We start from the raw sequence: 17,988 nt of genomic DNA on the forward strand, positions 1-17,988 counted from the left end.
GAGGCAGAGAGAGATGACCTGAGGTCAGGAGTTTGAGACTAGCCTGGCCAACATGGTGAAACCCTGTCTCTACTAAAAGTACAAAAATACCAGGTGTGGTGGCACAGGCCTGTAATCCCAACTATTTGGGAGACTGAGACAGGAGAATTGCCTGAACCCGGGAGGCGGAGGTTGCAGTGAGCTGAGATTGCACCATTGCACTTCAGCCTGGGTGACAAGAGTGAAATTCTGTCTCAAAAAAAAAAAAAAAATTTTTATTACTCATTCAAATGTCAAATGATGTATTGCTCAAGATATACCAATTCAGAACAGCTTTTTTTCACTCATTTTGCAAAAACAAATCACGTTTTATGTCTGCATCACTGGCGCCAGAGTTTGGTCACCCCTGGAGCCTCCTCTGGGTCAGCTGACCCTGCTCTCCTGGGGCCACTGTCTTCGCTATGCTAGCCTTTAAGCAGCGCCTATAGGATTTCATGCACAGCACTAGCACTAGAAATTTCATTCCAAGCCACAAGTGCCTCCTGGCACAACGTTAAGCGCTGGTTTATCCCGACATCCAACACTTTAAAGTGTGAGGTCTCAGGAATTACCCCTAAGGAAGAATGACGAGATCTTGTTTCTTTGCCTTTTTCCCCCCCGCACAAAGGACCTCTAGGGATTCCCTCTCACCATGACTGAGGTTGCTCAGATGCTGAATGCGCCCTCCCTGAACAATACTTGGTGGCTCCAAGGAATTGAGGGGGCTTCCATGTGATGGGGCCTGTAACGCCGCCACCCTAAGGGGATGTCCCTCAATTCAGAAGGATAATTCTGGGGGAAAAATCCCACCTTATATTCAGACCTGTAGGGTTCTTAGGCGAGTTTCAGGAATCCAGGGTGTCTGTCTGGCAGCCTCTTACTGTTCGCTCTCCCCGCCCTGTCCTGCCCTGGGCTGGCTGCAGGCCTACCCCTGGCTGCTCATGCAGCACTCTGCCCTGCTGTGGACCCTGTTTCCTAGTGGTTCTAGTCACCCCCAGAGGGAGCACCCTGTTGTGTAGCGAGGAGCAGAGTCCGGGTGCTGGTCCAGGTGACATTCTCTTCCACACCTGCTTGTTCCCCCAGAGGCATCCCTTTCCCTGCCTCCATCCATTCCCCGCATTGTCTGGGCTACACCTCCTGTCCCCTTGGGGCATTGGGCAAGTGGCTGCCCTCCCGCGGAGTACACCACCAATGGCCAGGCCTGGCAGGTCCCTGTGCCTGATTAGAGCTCAGGCTCAGCCCAACCTCCCTCTTTACCCCCTTCCTTGTGGTCCTGAGGCTGGGCCGGTTTCCATCCATAGTCTCCCTTTCTCCACCCCCTGCTGCGGGACACCTAGGTGGATGTGGCCTGGGGCTGGGGACCTGGCTTTAGGGAGGGGCTTCTTGGAGCCCTGGCCTAGAGGAGGCAAGTGTGGCCTCTGTGAATCCTGCTCTGCCATTTAGCGTCCTGGTGACCTTAACCTCGCTAAGCCTGCTTCCTCATCTGACAAATGGAGAAAACCAAAGGCCCCACTCTCGGGTGACTGTCCCAGCTTAGTCAGGTCACAGAGCCCTTCGCTCACAGGCCAACCAACCTCCCCCAGCCCACCCTGGCATCCACCCTTGGGGTTTCACATGGGCCTTCCTCACAGGCCAGTGTCCTAGTGGGAGACTCTCCCCTCTCCACAAACTGCACGCTTGATTTTGCCAGGATGCCCTGCCTCAGCCATGGGCACAGGGCTATGGGCAGGTACGTGGTTCTGCTCTGACGGCACCTGCCCACCCCCGAAGGTGTCTGTCCTGGCAGCGGCTGGGTCTGGGGCAAGCTGATCCTGCTGCTGTACTCCTACTTTTGCTGGGCTCAGTTGGGGGAAGGAGGATGACACCCTGGGCCCCTGGGTATCAGCCACATTCATCAGTCCACCAGATGCGGGCCTGCTGGGCCCCACAGTCCCCTGGGAGAGTTGCCCCTACCCACAACCCATGCGACTTGGGAAGGCCCAAGCCAGAGGTAGGTGGGAAGCTGCTGGTGAAGGACGAAGCCCTGGCTCTGGCATGGTTCTGGGCCCAGTGCCCCGAGGTCACAGCTGGACCTTGGCTCCTGGGCCAAAGCCCTCAGGCCCACCAGCTGCTTGGACACCAGCTCCCAGGCCCAGGGAAAGCTGAAGAGGGCAAGGCCAGGTGCCTGCCCCCACCCTGTCTGCCTCTCAGCTGAAACACCTCTTCACCAACACAATTCCCCTTTATTGATGACCTTGCACGTTAATATCATACAGCAGGGCAGGGGCAGAAACCAAGCTGAGTGGAACCAGAGGCAGCTTGCTAGCAATGTTATCCACAGGAACACAGCTGCCACGGAGGTGAAACCTCACACCCTGGCCCCTCGGCCCCAGACAATCCTGTCCCCAGGTCCTGGGAGTTTGGGGAGCAGGGTACAGACGCTGGCCTGGTCATGGAGATGGCAGGGAGTGGCCGGGGCTGAGCTGGTGAGACAAAGAGCTCTTGCCAGTCTCCTGCTCTGGAGGGCTGGTTCCCTTCCCTAGAGGAGGCACCGGTGGAGGACGTGCCAGGGGCCCGGGCCTAATGTCCTGCTCAGCCTCTGCACTCAGCCCCAGGTCGGGCCCTGGCAGGTGCTGGGATGACCCACGGAAGGCACTTGGCTGGGGCCTGCAGGCCCCCTGGAGGATGCGGTCCGTGACTCAGTAGATTTGGGGGGACCAGGGAAGAGGGAACCAGGGAAGAGGGAACCAAGGAGCTGAGCCCTGGTGGGTGGCCCATCCCAGGGTGGGCTTGGCTGTGACATTGGCAGGCCTGAGTCCTAGGGGCTCAGAGCTTGGCCCGGGGGTGGCTCTGCAGCAGGGCACGCATGTCCAGGAGCGCCTTCTCCAGGTAATGCGCCAGGCGGGCGGCGTTGGTCTCTGCGCAGCTGTTGTAGGCCGACAGGGAGAAGTTGATGTGGGCCTCCATGGGGTTATAGCAGACACCGTAGCCGTCGGGGACCACGGGCCCGAAGAACATGACGCAGTCTGTCTTGGCAGGGACCTGGGGATGGCAGGAGGAAAGCTCTCAGCTCCCCTACCTTGATGCCCCCAGCACTTCCCAGGCTGCCTGTGCTTCCGCCAAGACTGCAGGCCCCTTGTGGGCAGGGATCATGGTCTGTCCCCTGCTATATCCCAGCAACCAGTACAGGCTGGCACGAATCAAATGTTCCTTTATACCTGACCAGTGAGTCAGCGAAGCTGATTCTCCCATGAGGAGCACTGACCGCTTCTCAGCCTGCCTGGGCTGCAGAGAGACCCCTGCCCCCAGCTCCTCCTCTGGAACTCAGCTGTGTTGGCATTGGGTCAGTGGGGCCTGTGTGGGCCACATCAAACTGCCAGTGGGTTCTCTGCCTCCAGCCCCCGGGGCGCCTGGGGCAGTGGCCCACCTGGCTGGTGGAGAGGTGGAAGTGCATGGCGATGGCGTAGGAGGTGTCCATGAAGATGTCGGGCATGCTCACCAGGTCCTCGATGGCCTGCAGCTTCAGGCCCAGCAGGTGTCGATCAAAGGCCTCCCCGCGGATGGCCTGTTGGGGTGGGAGAGCCGTCAGGAGCAGGGGCTGTGGACCCCCGGGGTATCCCGGCCCTCTTCAGCCTGTGGCAGCGCCACCCTTCGCAGGCACTGGCCACTCAGAACCATGAGACCAGAGTATCATGGCCAGAGAGAGCCTTCATTTTACAGATGGGGAAACCAAGGCTCAGGGAGGGGCAGGGATTTGCCCAGGGAGGCAGGAAAGTGCAGGGTTGTGGAGCACAGCCCTGGAGCCGGGTGGCCTAGCCCCATCCTGGCTGCAGGGCCTTGGCAGGTTGCTTAGGTTCTGGAATTGCAGTGTCTTCATCTGTAAAGAGGGGTGAGTCCTACACTCCCCTCGCAGGGTGGCAGTGAGCTCTAAATGGACGTGTGCATGTAGCACGGTCACAGCCTGGACACACAGGTGCTCAGAGACAGAGCCAGGACACGCATCCAGACAGACACCTCCCTGACTGCAGCCCAAGCTGCTGGAGGGCAGGAAACTGGCTGTCTGCTGGACCACGTATACCTAGCGTCAGGGAGAGATACCTAGCGTCAGGGAGAGATACCTAGCGTCAGGGAGAGAGTGTGACCCAACATCTAGGGCCCAGGCCAGCCCTGGAACCTGGAACCAAGGCAGTTACTGGGCCCAGGCTTTCTCCAACTTTAAAATGGGGATATTTGGCTGGGCATGGTGGCTCACGCCTGTAATCCCAGCACTTTGGGAGCCTGAAGTGGGTGGATCACCTGAGGTCAGGAGTTTGAGACCTGCCTGTCAACATGGTGAAACCCTGTCTCTACTAAAAATAGAAAAATTAGCCGGGCGTGGTGGCAGGTGCCTGTAATCCCAGCTACTCAGGAGGCTGAGGCAGGAGAATCGCTTGAACCTGGGAGGCGGAGGTTGCAGTGAGCCGAAATCACACCACTGCACTCCAGCCTGGGCGACAGAGCAAGACTCTGTCTCAAAAAAAAAAAAAAAAAAGAAAAAGTTGGGGGCTATTCAGCCTGGCTCCAGGTGCTCCCAGGTTGGGGGAGATGTGGTCCTAGCAAAGGGTTGGCAGCCATTGGCTGCAGGGACGGACAGTCAGAGGGACAGACAGATGGCTGACACTAAGGGACAAGTGAGTAGGCACAAGCGGGCTCACTTACCCGGTCGGTGTAGCCTCGGTGGGCCTGCACGGCCTTCCGCAGCAGCTCCACCTTCTGGTGCTCCTAGAGTGGTGAGGGTCGGAGGGAGCTGAAGCACTGTCCCTTCTCTTCTGGCCCACCTCAGTAGCCCACCCCCACCCAGCACTAGATTCTGAGCTCTTTAAGAGGAAATATTGGGGCTGGGAGTGGTGGCTCACGCCTGTAATCCCAGCACTTTGGGAAGCCGAGGCAGGTGGATCTCTTGAGGTCAGGAGTTTGAGACCAGCCTGGCCAACATGGTGAAACCCCGTTTCTACTAAAAATACAAAAATTAGCCAGGCATGGTGGCAGGCACCTGTAGTCCCAGCTACTTGGGAGGCTGAGGCAGGAGAATTGCTTGAACCCGGGAGGTGGAGGTTGCAGTGAGTTGAGATCACACCACTGCACTCCAACCTGGGCAACAGAGCGAGACTCTTTCTAAAAAAAAACAAGAAAAAAAAAAGAGCGAGTATTGCAACTGCCAACTCCTTGGTCCTCAGCCAGGGCCTGACATAGGGCAGTTGCTTACTGCCAATGAATAAATGAATGAACAAATGAATGACTCTCTTTTCCTCTTTGGCCCCCAGGAAGCTCAGAGCTAGATTCACGGCTCCAGCTTCTGTTAGATTCCCCGTGCCCACCATGGGGCTGGAATCCTGTAGGTGCTCAATTAACGTGTGTTGACTGAGTGAGCAGGAGGGAGATGGCTCAGGCCCAGCTCACCCACCCTCGCCCCAGACCTCTCACCATGACGCTGGAGTCATCCATGGCCTTGACAAAGGCGAGTGAGTCCATGGAAGCCGAGCGGATGGTGTCGGTGCGGCCCAGGTGAAACATGCGCAGGGAGGCACTTTCATAGGTGGCACATGCCTGCCCGTAGATCCTGGTGGGAAATGGGGCTAAGCACGCCCCTTGTAGGCGGGCATCCCCTCCCCTGCCCGCAGGTCTCCTCCCTCCTCCATGGGCGGGCCACAGAGGCGCACCTGTAGTAGGCCAGCTGCAAAGCCATCTGGATGAAGGCATCTGGGCTTAGCTTCTCCGACTTGGGGAAGTCTTTTCCAAAATGGTGGAACACCATCACGGTGATGTCCAGGTCCTGGATCATGCTGGGGGTGTGGGAAGAGCAGGTGAGGAACAGGCCCTGGCAGCCCCTGCCAACCCCATGGAGGGTCTGGGTGTCATGACAGAGCTGGCACAGGAGCCTCTCCAGCTCAAGGGCCTGGCCTCACTCACCCAGCACGGGGATGGCGGGGGCAGGCACTTACATGCTGAGGTTCTGCTTGGCCTTCTCGATGTCGCTCTTGATCTCGGGGGTGATGTTGAACCGCAGCTTCTTGGGCATGGGCAGGGGCACCATGGGAGACCGCACAAGCTCGGGTTTCTTCCTGCACAGTAAACAGGGCCTCAGGCTCATGCTGGCGCCCCTAGAGCCTGGGTCCATTCTGAGACCAGGGTGGGGAGGATGGGTACCTGAAGCTGGAGGGGGCCAGCCCAGGGAGGTGTGAGTTTGTTCCGAAAACCACCCTCACTTCAGCTTTTTTTTCTTTTCTTTCTTTTTTTTTTTTTTTTTAGATGGAGTCTTGCTCTGTTGCCCAGGCTGGAGTGCAGTGATGCGATCTCAGCTCACTGCAACCTTGGCCTCCCTGGTTCAAGCAATTCTCCTGCCTCAGCCTCCTGAGTAGCTGGGATTACAGATGCCCACCACCTTGGCTAATTTTTTTCTTTTTCTTTTGAGACAGAGTCTTGCTCTGTCGCCCAGGCTGGAGCAATGGAACGATCTCGGCTCACTGCAACCTCCACCTCCTGCGTTCAAGTGATTCTCGTGCCTCAGCCTCTTGAGTAGCAGGGATTACAGGCACCCACCACCACACGTGGCTAACTTTTTTTTTTTTTTTTTTTGAGACAGAGTCTCATTCTGTCGCCCAGGCTAGAGTGCAATGGTGTGATCTCGGCTCACTGCAACCCCTGCCTCCCGGGTTCAAGCGATTCTTCTGCCTCAGCCTCCCAAGTAGCTGGGATTACAGGCACCCGCCATCAGGCCTGGCTAATTTTTGTAGAGACAGGGTTTCACCATGTTGGCCAGGCTGGTCTTGAACTCCTGACCTCAGGTGATCCGCCCGCCTCAGCCTCCCAAAGTGCTGGGATTACAGGCATGAGCCACTGCACCTGGCCTATTTTTTTTTTTTTTTTTTTTTTTTGAGACAGAGTCTTGCTTTGTTGCCCAGGCTGGAGTGCAGTGGCACAGTCTCCGCTCAACGTAACCTCTGCCTCCTGGGTTCAAGCAATTCTCCTGCCTCAGCCTCCTGAGTAACTGGGATTATAGACATGTGCTACCACACCTGGCTAATTTTTTTTTTTTGTATTTTTAGTAGAGATGGCATTTTACCATGTTGGCCAGGCTGATCTCAAACTCCTGACCTCAATTGATCCTCCCACCTCAGCCTCCCAAAGTGTCAGGATTACAGGCGTGAGCCACCATATCTGGCTGGCTTCCCTGGAAGAAACAGATTCCCAGGCACAAAGGAGAGTGATATTCCCCCGTAAGCTGGTCTGTCACCTGTGTGTCACCTGTCACTAGAAGCTGGGGAAGTAGGCGAGAGATGTGACTGTACTCACGTGTACTCGATGACATAGTCCAGAAGGGTGACAATAGGGGGCCCCTCCGCTGCAGCATGCTCGTACACGAGCCCACAGGAGCCATCTTCTGCCACGATGAACTGTGGAAGGGAAGGGAGACCCCGGTCAGCCCCAGGGCCCTGGGGGGTGGCCCCTCACCCAACCACTCTTTGGTTGAGGCAAGGGCCTCTCTGAAGCCATCTCAAGGGGCTATGCTGACTTATTACTGTTATTAACAATAGCTGATACTCACCAGGTGCCCTGGTGTGCTAAGCCCATCCCACGCTCAGCGTGCCTGACTGAGTCCTTCAAACTACTCTACCAGTGAGGTCGACCATCACCCCATTTTACAGGTGCAGAGAGGGATTGTTGTGCCAGGATTGCACTGGGGACCCCGGATCCCAGGTTCTCTGTGAGGCACTGAGGCGGTGTGCTGGGGGTGACAGCGGTTTCCAGGCCAGAGGCAGGACTGGTGATGACAGGCTGGCTGCCTGGTAATTACAGCAGCGTCCAGCCTGCTGGCTTCCTGCCTGCTTTACAAGCTAGGAGGCTGGGGACGCAGGGCTGGGGAGGGGCAGGAAGTCCCGAGGCCACGGAGGCCCTGTTCAGGTGTGCGTGAGTGGGCGAAGCACTGCCGGGCCTCACCTGAAGCGTCTTGTCGAACCAGCGGTTGCCGCTGTTGAGCCTGCTGCCGCCCCCGTGCAGCATCTGGCCTGCCACGTGGCTGCGGTACACGTCTTCTGAGACCCTGGGCACGGGCGCATCTAGGCACACGGTGAAGATGCTCTTCTGGATGGAGCGCACGGAATCCCGGTTCACCTTGTCTGCAGGTGGCATGGGGCGGGGAGACGCAAAACGGGGTGAGTCCCAGGGTGTGGGAGAGACGGACCAGCCCCTCCGCAGCCTCCTGCCCTGGGCTCTTCGGACTCATGTGTACCCCTCTGGGATGAGGAGACCCCACCTCGCGGGCCCTCCAGGGCATTCACCGAGTGTAGGGTGTGGGTTCAGAGCTTCACACTCAACAGGACCCTGCAGGCCCACAGCACTCCTCAAGGCAGGGCCCAACACCTGGCCCACTTTAGACACAGGAAACCAAAGCCCAGGGGTCACACGGGAGCTGGTGTGGCAGCCGGGGATCCCACACAGGTGGTCTGACTTTGGGGTCAATGCCCCTGAGCAAGACATGCTTTGGAGGATTGCTGGTGCTCAGCGGCACAGGGAGCGTGGAGGCAGGTGGGCTTCTCAGCCAGAGGACTTGGACTCTAATCCTAACTTGCTATTTAGCTGAGAGAAACTACCCTAACCATGAGGTGTCCTCATCTAGAACATGGGGCCCACATTGCCTGCTCCACGTTGAGAGGATGCAGCAGGAAACATGGCTGCCCATGGCTGTGCGGGGCCCAGCATGCCGGGGGATGTTGGGAAAAGGGCTTGTGGGATGCCTGTATAAACTAGCCATAAAAATATGGGACAGTAAGTTGTGGAAAGCCAGAAGAGGCCGCGGAGGAGGAAAGCCTACTAATTGCCATCATGTTCCCATGCTCAGAGCGAGACCCGCTCTCCTATCTGTAAACACTGTGTTCAAGGAGAAAGACACTCCTTTGAAATACTGGGAAGTGGAAGGACGTGCAGGCTCCTAGTTAAGCCCGCTCCCACCAGCTAGTCTCCAGTAAGTTAAAGATACGCTGTTTGAGCACAAAGGAGATTCATTTAAACCGCTATTGCTATAGATTACGCCTCTGAGGCACTGCCTCCCTTTCACTGTTTCGCCCTGAACATCTGCTTCTTAGATCTAAGTGACTGCACTCAATAAATAGTGTGGAGACCAGAACTCTGCGTCTTTTGCAGCCTCCATTTTGCAGCTGGCCCCTGGCTCCACCTTTATGAACTCTTAACCTGTCTCTTCTCATTCCTTTGTTGCCAGAGGACTTCAGGTACCCTACGGGTGGTGTTGAGGCTGGTCCCCAACAGGGGAAGAGGCCTGGGTGTGCAGCCCCAGCACGGCCCCCAAGAGGCACCTTTGATGAGGGTGTTGTATGCCTTGGCCCAGGAGTTGCGGTGGTTGGAGGTGAGGATGCCCACAGGCTCCTTGTTGGTCTGTAGGGATGAGTTCCAGATCTTCTCCAGCTGCACAAAGATCTGATCTGCAGTGAGGGGCGTCCCGTCACTGTGGTACACATCCAGCTCAAAAAACTGTTGGGGCACAGGCAGGTAAGAGGAGGGAGCTGAGTGGGGACCTCAGGCTGAGAGCAGCCACCTCCCCATACCTGCCTCCTCCTGGCCTTGGCCTTGGAGGGGATGGAATCAGGCCAAGGGTGAGAGGGAGGAGGTCCTTGGATCACCCTTCTGGGCTGGGCAGGCCCATGGCCCCTCCTAGCCTCCCTGGGCCCCCAGTGGAGAAGCCAGGGGTGCCCATTCCTGGGGCACATGGGCACGTGTGCTGGGGAACCCCAGTGGGGAAGCCAACTGCGGCCGTCATGCTGTACTCCTGCAGCAGGGCCAGGGCGTGTAGGTGTGGGTGGGGGCCGCCCACCTGGTAGTTGTGTACCACGGTGATGTGCGTGGGAGGCTTCTTGGTCTCACTGAAGTTGCTGACCGTGTCCTGCTTGGGGCCCGGCACTCGGCAGGAGGACAGGATCTGATAGTACTGGTTCATGCACAGTGGCTTCCCCCCCAGGTACTCCACCGGCAGGGTCTCGCTGCGGGGCAGAGGGGCAGTGAGGGCGCTACTGGGCAAGTGAATGGGGAGGAGGGCAGGGTAGACAGGGACCTGCTAGGTACTGCTGGGGGCTCACACAATGTCCCTGCTCCCCCTCCCAGATGAGTAGGACACTTCAGGGCTGCGCTGTGGGCAGTGGGCTCGCTTTGTGCCCCAGAAGGGCCCTGTTCAGAAGTCACCTAGAAACTCCCTCCCTTCCCCTCTCTGGGCTTCAGTTTGTCACAGGGGAGATGAGGCAGCGAATAAAACTCTGGGGTCCTCTTTAGTTGGGATGGGACAGGGTCACCCACCAAGAGGAGATTCCAGCAGCTGGAGCAGGGCCCAGAGCCCGAGCTGGCATGCCGGGCCAGGGCTGGGGTCAGAGGTGGCTGTGGTTATTAGGCAGGCCTGGGCAGGGGTGGGGCTGGGCAGGGGTGTGGATGCTCACTTGTCAATCATGATCTTGAAATCCAACACACCCTCAATGAGTTTGGCAGCAAATCTGGAAAGATTGATTAGAGATTAGAAGCTGTGTGGACACCCTGAGGGAGGCCCCGGGCTAGGGACACCTGCTTGGGGAGCGGGAGGACTAGTCTTCCATCCTCCCTCACCGCTTCCAGAAAGCCCTGGAGCGCAAGGGAGGGGCCTGTGAGTCCCAGCTTGCCAGTCTGTGTGTGCTTCTTCATAACCTCTAGAGGGAGCACGGTCAGGAGGGCTCGGGGAAGTGCTGGTGGCCAAGGGCCTAGTAGGACTTGGGTGCTAGTCCCCTGCAGCTGGAGTGTGGCTTGGTTAGGGGTCAGTGGGCTGGGTCAACCCACAAAGGGCCTGAGCTCCTGAACCACAGCCTAGAATCTGGAGGGGGTGTCATCTGCTCTGAAGCATCGGTTCTGGAGGCCCTGGGCCCCTGGGGTGGTGTGAATGGGAGAGCAGTGGCTCCAGTGTTCCCTCCACTAGGTCCCTTCCCTACTCTGGGCCTCTGTGTCCCCCAGGCCGCCTTCCTCCCAGGGCTGTCTGGCCCATGGCAACCACCCTCAATGCTTGTGGCTGCCCCTGGATCCCACCATGGGGACCAGTGGCTGGAGTTCCTGGGCCTGAACCCCGGCCCTTCCCAGGGTGCCCTGGTCCCTTTAAGAGAAGCAGGTGGCAGCAGCCAGTGGCTGGTCCTTGGGCAGGAGATCCTTGTCACTGGTATTTTTATCTCTGGTAGGACTGGAATAGGGGCTGGGGCAGGTGACCTGGCCGAATGTGGAAAAGGGGACTGTGTACAGAGGTCACCCCTGTGGCTAGCTGAGAAGAGTGGAAAGGAGAGGTGAAGTGCTAAAACTGGGGTGGGGGAGAAGCCTCAGGTACGGAGGAGGATGGGGCCTCCGCGAAGATGTGGTGGTTAACAGCCATGAGGCTTCAGAGCTGGAGAGACCCTGCTTCCTGAATGGGGTCTTGGGCAGCTCCCTTCCCTGCTCCGAGCCTCAATTTCCCCATTTGTAAAATAGGGAGGATGCTCTCTACTTCATAAGGCTGCTTGTGGGGCAGAAAGATAAACAGGGTCGGGGCCCCTCCAAGCCGCTGGGGGAAGCGGACTCGAGGGGCCCGGCTGCCTCCCGGCCCCCTAGCCCCAGCCACTCACCGGAGCTGACCCTGCAGGTCCACGAAGTCCTGCTTGGGCAGCATCACGCCTGGGCTCGAGTAGATGACCACAGGCTGGCGGTACTGGAGGTAGGCGGTCTTGAGCCACCACTCAGACAGCTGGGAAAAGGGCCAGAGCCTGTCAGGAGGGGTGCGTGGGCCTTGGTGCCCCCTGTTCCCCAGGGCTAGGGGACCTGGCTGGCCCCCATGCCCTCTACCCGGCTATGGAGATTCTCAAAGTAAATGCTTAGATCCAGAACCCACCCTCCCCGCCCCACACCTTAAACCCACCAGCCTCTTCCCTTTAGCCCGAGTGATCAGTATTAGCCAGATCAATCAGACGCTGCTGCTAAGAAAGGATGTGAAAGAAAGATCGGGAGGAAACCTGGGGTGTGGGGAGGGGCAGCAAGGTGAATGAATTCTTTCTTTCTTTTTTTTTTTTGAGACAGCGTCTCGCTGTGTCGCTCAGGCTGGAGTGCAGTGGCGCAATCTCGGCTTACTGCAAGCCCCACCTCCCGGGTTCACGCCATTCTCCTGCCTCAGCCTCCCGAGTAGCTGGGACTACAGGTCCCGCCACTGCGCCCGGCTAATTTTTTTTTTGTATTTTTAGTAGAGACGGGGTTTCACCGTGTGAGCCAGGATGGTCTCGATCTCCTGACCTCGATCCTCCCGCCTCAGCCTCCCAAAGTGCTGGGATTACAGGTGTGAGCCACCGCGCCTGGCAAGGTGAACTAATTCTCCTCTTACACATTCTCTGTCAATGACTGTCATATGTTAAATTAAAATGTATGCCTGAATAGATAGAAAGGAAAAAAGGGAAGGGTCTAAGAAAACAAAGTCCAATGAGTGACTTTTTTTTTGAGACAGGGTCTCACTGTCACCCAGGCTAAAGTGCCATGGTGCTATCTCGGCTCACTGCAACCTCCACCTCCTGCATTCAAGCGATTCTCTTGCCTCAGCTTCCTGAGTAGCTGGGACTATAGGTGCGCACCACCATGCCTGGCTAATTCTTGTATTTTTTGGTACAGACAGGTTTTCACCATGTTGGCCAGGCTGGTCTTGAACTCCTGACCTCAAATGATCCACCTGCCTCAGCTTCCCAAAGTGCTGAGACTACAGGCGTGAGCCACCACGTCTGGCCCAATACGTGAGTTTTTGACCATCCCCAGCAGAGAATTGTCCAAGGAGGCAGGAGACCGGGGTATCAGAGCAGCCTGAGGAACCTGGTCTTGCTCTGTGGCCTCGGGGAGTAGATACCCACTTTGATCTCAAGGTCAGGGCAATCTTGAGGGGATGCTCCCTGCAAGGATGAATCCTTATGCTAGTGACAAGATGTGGGTGACACATCCTTACTCTCTGCCCTGACGGTCTGTCCTCTGTCTGGGGGGTGGGGGTCTCTGGGCACCAGCCAGGGATGTGGTATTAAAGGCTCCATGTCTGGGGCTGTGCACACTCCCAGGTGACTGTCACCCTGTGTCCTCTATGCTGACTGCAACACCCACCCTCCCCGCACACAGCCAGTACAGCTTTCTCTGGCCTTCCACCCCCAGAGACCTGGGCCTACCTGCGCCCCCTCAACCTGTGGCGAACAGCAGCAGGATGCGCCCCTTCATCACACGCACTCCCCTGCAGCACTGGGCCACTAGTCTTTGGCAAGGGGTGAGGGGGAGGCGACTTGTCCCCAGGTTGTACAACAGGTGACTGGTAGCCCCTAAGAACTGGGTCCCTAAGTCAGTCAGACCTTCCTGTGTGGCCGAGGGCTTCCTTGAGAGCTGCTGTGTGGCTCTGGGCTTTTGGGCCACCTCTCTGGGCCTTAGTTTCCTCATCTGCAGATCAGTGAAGGGCAGACAGGAGCTCCCTTCCCTTGGGGAAACAGCCAGGGGCCTGTACTCCACTAGAGATCCCAGAGCCTCTGGCCAAAGCTTGGGAGAGCAGGGGAGACCCCGCAGGTATGAGTACTCCCCCAGCAAGAATCTGCCAGGTGGTGGCAGAGACCCTTCAGTGGCCCCGTGAGTGGAAGGAGGGGTGCCCCCACTCCTTTAGCCAGGAGCTTCTGTTTGAAGGAGTCCCAGGCTAAATGAAGTTGGAAAACCACCAGCCCCCAGACGCTCTAAAGACCTTTCAGGGGAAGCATCTTGGTTCTGGAGTCCAAAGTCCTGACCTGACCAGTCTCAGCAAATGTCGACAACTCCCACCTCCTGTGTGCAGCCCCCCAGCCTCCGCCAAGCCCCAGGGCTAGAGCTCTACCTCCCCTCCCAATGGCACCCCCTATAACACAGCATTTCCCAGGGCCGGGCCGGCTCTGGCTCTCCCATAGGCAGCTTCTCTCTCAGGCAACCGCGACTTGGCAAATTCCACCCGTGCCCCCACCTCATTGGCAAGTGACACTGGCACTGCCTCCAAAACAGTCCTGGACCCAACGACTCTCCCTCTCTCCCATCCAGTGTCAGGCCCAGGCTGCCACAGCTCCCTGGGGGTGATGTCACCCCTCCCACTCGACTCTGGCTCCCACTCTGCCTCCCTCCCAGCAGCTGGGCCACCTTTTTTTTTTTCCAAGACAGAGTCTTGCTCTGTCGCCCAGGCTGGAGTGCAGTGGCACAATCTCAGCTCACTGCAACCTTCACCTCCCAGGTTCAAGCAATTCTCCTGCCTCAGTCTCCCGAGTATCTGGGATTACAGGTGCCTGCCACCACGCCTGGCTAATTTTTGTATTTTTAGTAGAGACGGGGTTTTATCATATTGGCCAGGCTGGTCCCGAACTCCTGACCTTGTGATCCGCCCACCTTGGACTCCCAAAGTGCTGGGATTACAGGTGTGAGTCAGTGCATCCGGCTGCCACCTTTTTAATCTGTGTATTGAAGTATGAGATGAAAATAGAAAAGCACACGAAGCACTGGTATAGACACATCTTCCAAACTGGGTACACCTGTGTCATAGATCCGACACAGAACCTGGGCGATCGGTCACTGAGTGACACATATCCCCTGCCTGAGGCTGTCCCACCGAGCACAAGGGCATCTTCTATCTGGTTGTACCTGCCGTGCACCCCACTCCTGCCTCTGTCCTGGAACATGAAGCCTTGTCCACAACCTGTATCCTGTTCATTACCTTTCTCTCCTCCCTACTTGAATGTCAGCTCCAAGGAGCTGGTGACTGTGTCCTTCTTGATCACCCAGCACCCTGCCAAGTGCCAGACACAGAGTACGTGCTCACGAAACTCTGGGCGGCAAACGAACGACCGTGCCAGAGCAGTGGGCACTGGAGAACTGTGCATGTGCAGCCAGCAGCAAGTCACAGTGAGGGCGCCCTCACTCACCCAGTTCTCTGTCTTCCTGGCCCGACGCTCCAGCCCCTTCTGAAGGCGCTCCCCTACGCCTCCTGAGGCCTGAAACTCATCCACCAGCTGCTTGGTGTGGGCCCACTCCTCCTCACTCACGATGGGCTGCAGCGCCTTCAGGTAGTGGTCCAGGGACTGCTGGAGAGGGGGCACGGGCAGCCGTGGCAGTGCATCCTGGTGTGCCTTGAAGCGGCCGGAAGCTTTCATCAAGGAGGAGGGCTTCAGGAAGCCCAGAGGCTTCACCTGCAGGCAGCAGAATATCCCGTTCATTCCCTCCCAGGCTCTGGAGCCCTGGCAGCCCCAAAGCTGTAGTCCTGGGCACTTATGTGCCCATCCCTGGGGGCAGAGACGGCCTCTTGGGTAGGGCTGGCCCTGGCCTCCCAGCCCTAGAGCTCTAGGTGTCCCCGCCTCTCTGGGGCCTGGAGATGCAGGTAGGGATGGGGGAGGGTGGGGTGTGGCCATGGTTCTTGGCAAGGCTCAGGGGAACCAAGTCAGGATAAATGGCACCTTTGGGGTGGCAGAGGTGAGGGGGACCGCCCACCTGTTGGGTTGCACAGGCCCCTCCTTTCTCACCCTGGAAGAGGAGCCAGCCAGTCTGGAGTGGTGACTGTCCCTCTTGGAGGTCCTCACCTCCTTTTCTCCCACCCTTTCCAGGTTGAGAAATAGAAGGGAAGAAGGGAGAATCACAGAGAGCCAGACAATGGCAGCACCTTCGGGTGAGGGGCCTTGGGCTTCCTCCTGCCTTTGAGATGGGGCGGGGTGGGGTGAGGGCAGTGCTGTGGCGAGAGAGCCGGGTGGCCTGGCATGGAGGGTGAGAGGCGGCAGAGAGAGAAAGAGAAAGTCCGGGAGGCCGTGGAGTGGGCAGAAAGAGACAGGAGGGCCCGAGGCTGCTCTTGCAGCGGGCAGGCGAGCGGCAGGAGCTCTGTTCCGTACCTTCTCTCTCTGCTGCCCGTCCTCCTCCATGGCAGGACTGAGGTTCTGGGCCCTGTCTGTCTGCCTTGGCTGGATCTCTAAGCCTAACTCTGCTACAAAGTAGGTGAGCAGAACCTAGCCAGAGGCAGCCACTTGCCTGGACTGGAAAGAGAAGACAGGAGCCAAGATTCAGGGGGAGGCAGGTGGCAGTGGCAATGGCTGTGGTGGCATCGGGGGTTGTTGCAGTGGCAGGGGAAGCTCCTGGACTCTAGAAGCTGCTCCACCCTCCCGAGCTCCCATAAGTAGAGGAATGGGGAGCAGGTGAGAGGGCTAGTGGGGGGCATTCCAGTAGAAGGGAACCTGGAAAGTTCTTTTCTTTCTTCTCTGCATGGACTCAGTGCCAGGGAGTCAGGCCAAAAGGTAATAAAAAATCCACCTGTCAGAATCTGCGAAGATCTTTTTGATGAGGGAAAACTTGGCTGGAGGACAGAGACTGCCTGGCCGCTGAGGTTACACCACAGCCCTGGGATCGGTCCTGAAATTAGGGTTGGTGCAAGGGAGCAGACACCAGGAAAAGGCCATCAGTGGATGGGACAGCCAGAAGCCCTGCCTATTTCCTGTTTCTCTCTAGGACTCCTGGGACCCATCTGAGCCATCCCTCTACGAACACTCATTTTTTCCCGAGCTGTGGCTCATTCAGCTAGGGTCCAAGAGTGGAGGACTTTTGGTATGAAAAATAAACCAAAGGATGCTGGGATTGGGCTGGATTTGAATGAGCAGGTCCAGGGGACTCTGGGCAAGTCCCTCCTTGCCTCAGTTTCTCTGCAGGAAAGTAACCAGGCCAGTTGGATGGTCCTGGAGGATGATCTAGAGGCTGTTTGTGGGATGGATGCAGCTTGGGAGACAGTGACAAGGGTGCGGTGGAGGCTCAGGGTGTTGCAACACCTAAAAGAGCCTCTAAGCCTGAGCCTGGATGCACCCTCCGCCCTCTGGCCCCGTAGTGTGTGTCTGAGACAGAGTGAGACACCAGCAACATATGCTTGGATCAGGGACGGAAGGGACTGAAATTAGGCTAGCATGCGGGCTGCCCTCCAGGGAGGACTGAGGGGTAGATATAGCCAGGGTGGGGAAGGGGGCTAGAGGAGAGGATATAGCCAGGGTGGGGAAGGGGGCTGGAGGGGAGGATACAGCCAGGGTGGGGAAGGGGGCTGGAGGGGAGGATACAGCCAGGGTGGGGAAGGGGGCTGGAGGGGAGGGAGGCCATGGGGCTGCCACCTGCCAGTTCTGAGGCCTTTCTAGCTTGATACCTCCGCGTGTTTCTCTGGCCACACACAATTCCCCAGGGACCATCTGATAAACCAAAGGAGTCTGACCAACTGGACAGGGTCGGAGAAGTGGCTCTAGCCTAAGCGTGCGACGGGTGTGTGAATGAGAGAATAACTGGGAGAGTGAGCTAGGGTCTGGACGCTCCTGGTCTCTCTCCCCCACGGGCCTGTCTCTGGGTCTAAGGGTGGGGGTGCTAACTGAAGCCGGGGTCCCCCTTGTCTTTCCCGGGTCGTTGGAATTGAATGCTCCAGGACGTGGGTTCAATCCCGCTTCTGACCTTGCGCCCCAATCTCCTGCTCTGCCAAACCTGGGACGCCCGCCTGACCCCACCCCATCAGCTGGAGGCCGGATCGGACAGCGGCCGCAGGACGCGGTCTCCGTTCCCGGACGCAGCCACACGGCCCGCCCACGCCGTCCAGGGCCCTCAGGCCCCGGCTCCGCCGCACTCACCACGGTCCTGGCAGCGAAGGCTAACATCTTCGCTGCCCGTCCGCGGACACGCAGTCCGCTCCGCCCCACACACCGGGCAAAGTCCGCGCCGCCGCCGCCGCGGCTGGGGTCGGTGGGTCCTTGCTAGAGCCTTCGGGCCAAGGTCGCTGAGTTACCGCCGCCAGCCAGTAGAGGCAGCCCCGCGCCCACCCTCTGGGCCGGGCGGCCTGCAGGCAGGCACCCGGGGAGCAGGACTCGCGAGGCGGGGCCTGGGCCGGTAGCGGGCCCCGGGCGGGCAACCGGGCCCGGGAGGTTGGCTGCGGGGCGGGGGCGG

At 58.2% G+C, this 17,988-nt stretch overlaps 1 protein-coding gene across 3 annotated transcripts; it reads right to left on the minus strand.

Annotated features, from left to right (window-relative positions):
- Window positions 1-2,220: 2,220 nt before the first annotated feature.
- Window positions 2,221-17,984, minus strand: CRAT (carnitine O-acetyltransferase). 3 transcript variants are annotated; one of them, XM_032165366.1, is made up of 16 exons: window positions 17,676-17,971; window positions 16,336-16,434; window positions 15,921-16,061; window positions 14,967-15,230; window positions 11,652-11,770; window positions 10,476-10,529; window positions 9,863-10,028; window positions 9,348-9,522; window positions 7,975-8,153; window positions 7,330-7,430; window positions 5,979-6,098; window positions 5,697-5,819; window positions 5,461-5,596; window positions 4,696-4,758; window positions 3,425-3,562; window positions 2,221-3,039 (listed from the first exon to the last, which is right to left on the minus strand). In XM_032165366.1, exons 3-16 carry the CDS (start codon window positions 15,948-15,950, stop codon window positions 2,824-2,826), a joined length of 1,884 nt encoding a protein of 627 aa, XP_032021257.1. In that variant the 5' UTR covers window positions 15,951-16,061; window positions 16,336-16,434; window positions 17,676-17,971; the 3' UTR covers window positions 2,221-2,823. The 3 variants fall into 3 exon arrangements, with proteins under 3 accessions (XP_032021257.1, XP_032021259.1, XP_032021258.1); XM_032165368.2 differs by lacking the exon at window positions 15,921-16,061; XM_032165367.2 differs by lacking the exons at window positions 15,921-16,061; window positions 16,336-16,434 and having other exon boundaries at window positions 17,676-17,984.
- Window positions 17,985-17,988: the final 4 nt, after the last annotated feature.

The sequence above is a fragment of the Hylobates moloch genome, unplaced genomic scaffold (genome assembly GCF_009828535.3).
Source record: "Hylobates moloch isolate HMO894 unplaced genomic scaffold, HMol_V3 SCAFFOLD_10, whole genome shotgun sequence".
In the NCBI taxonomy this organism is placed as follows: Eukaryota; Metazoa; Chordata; class Mammalia; order Primates; family Hylobatidae; genus Hylobates; species Hylobates moloch.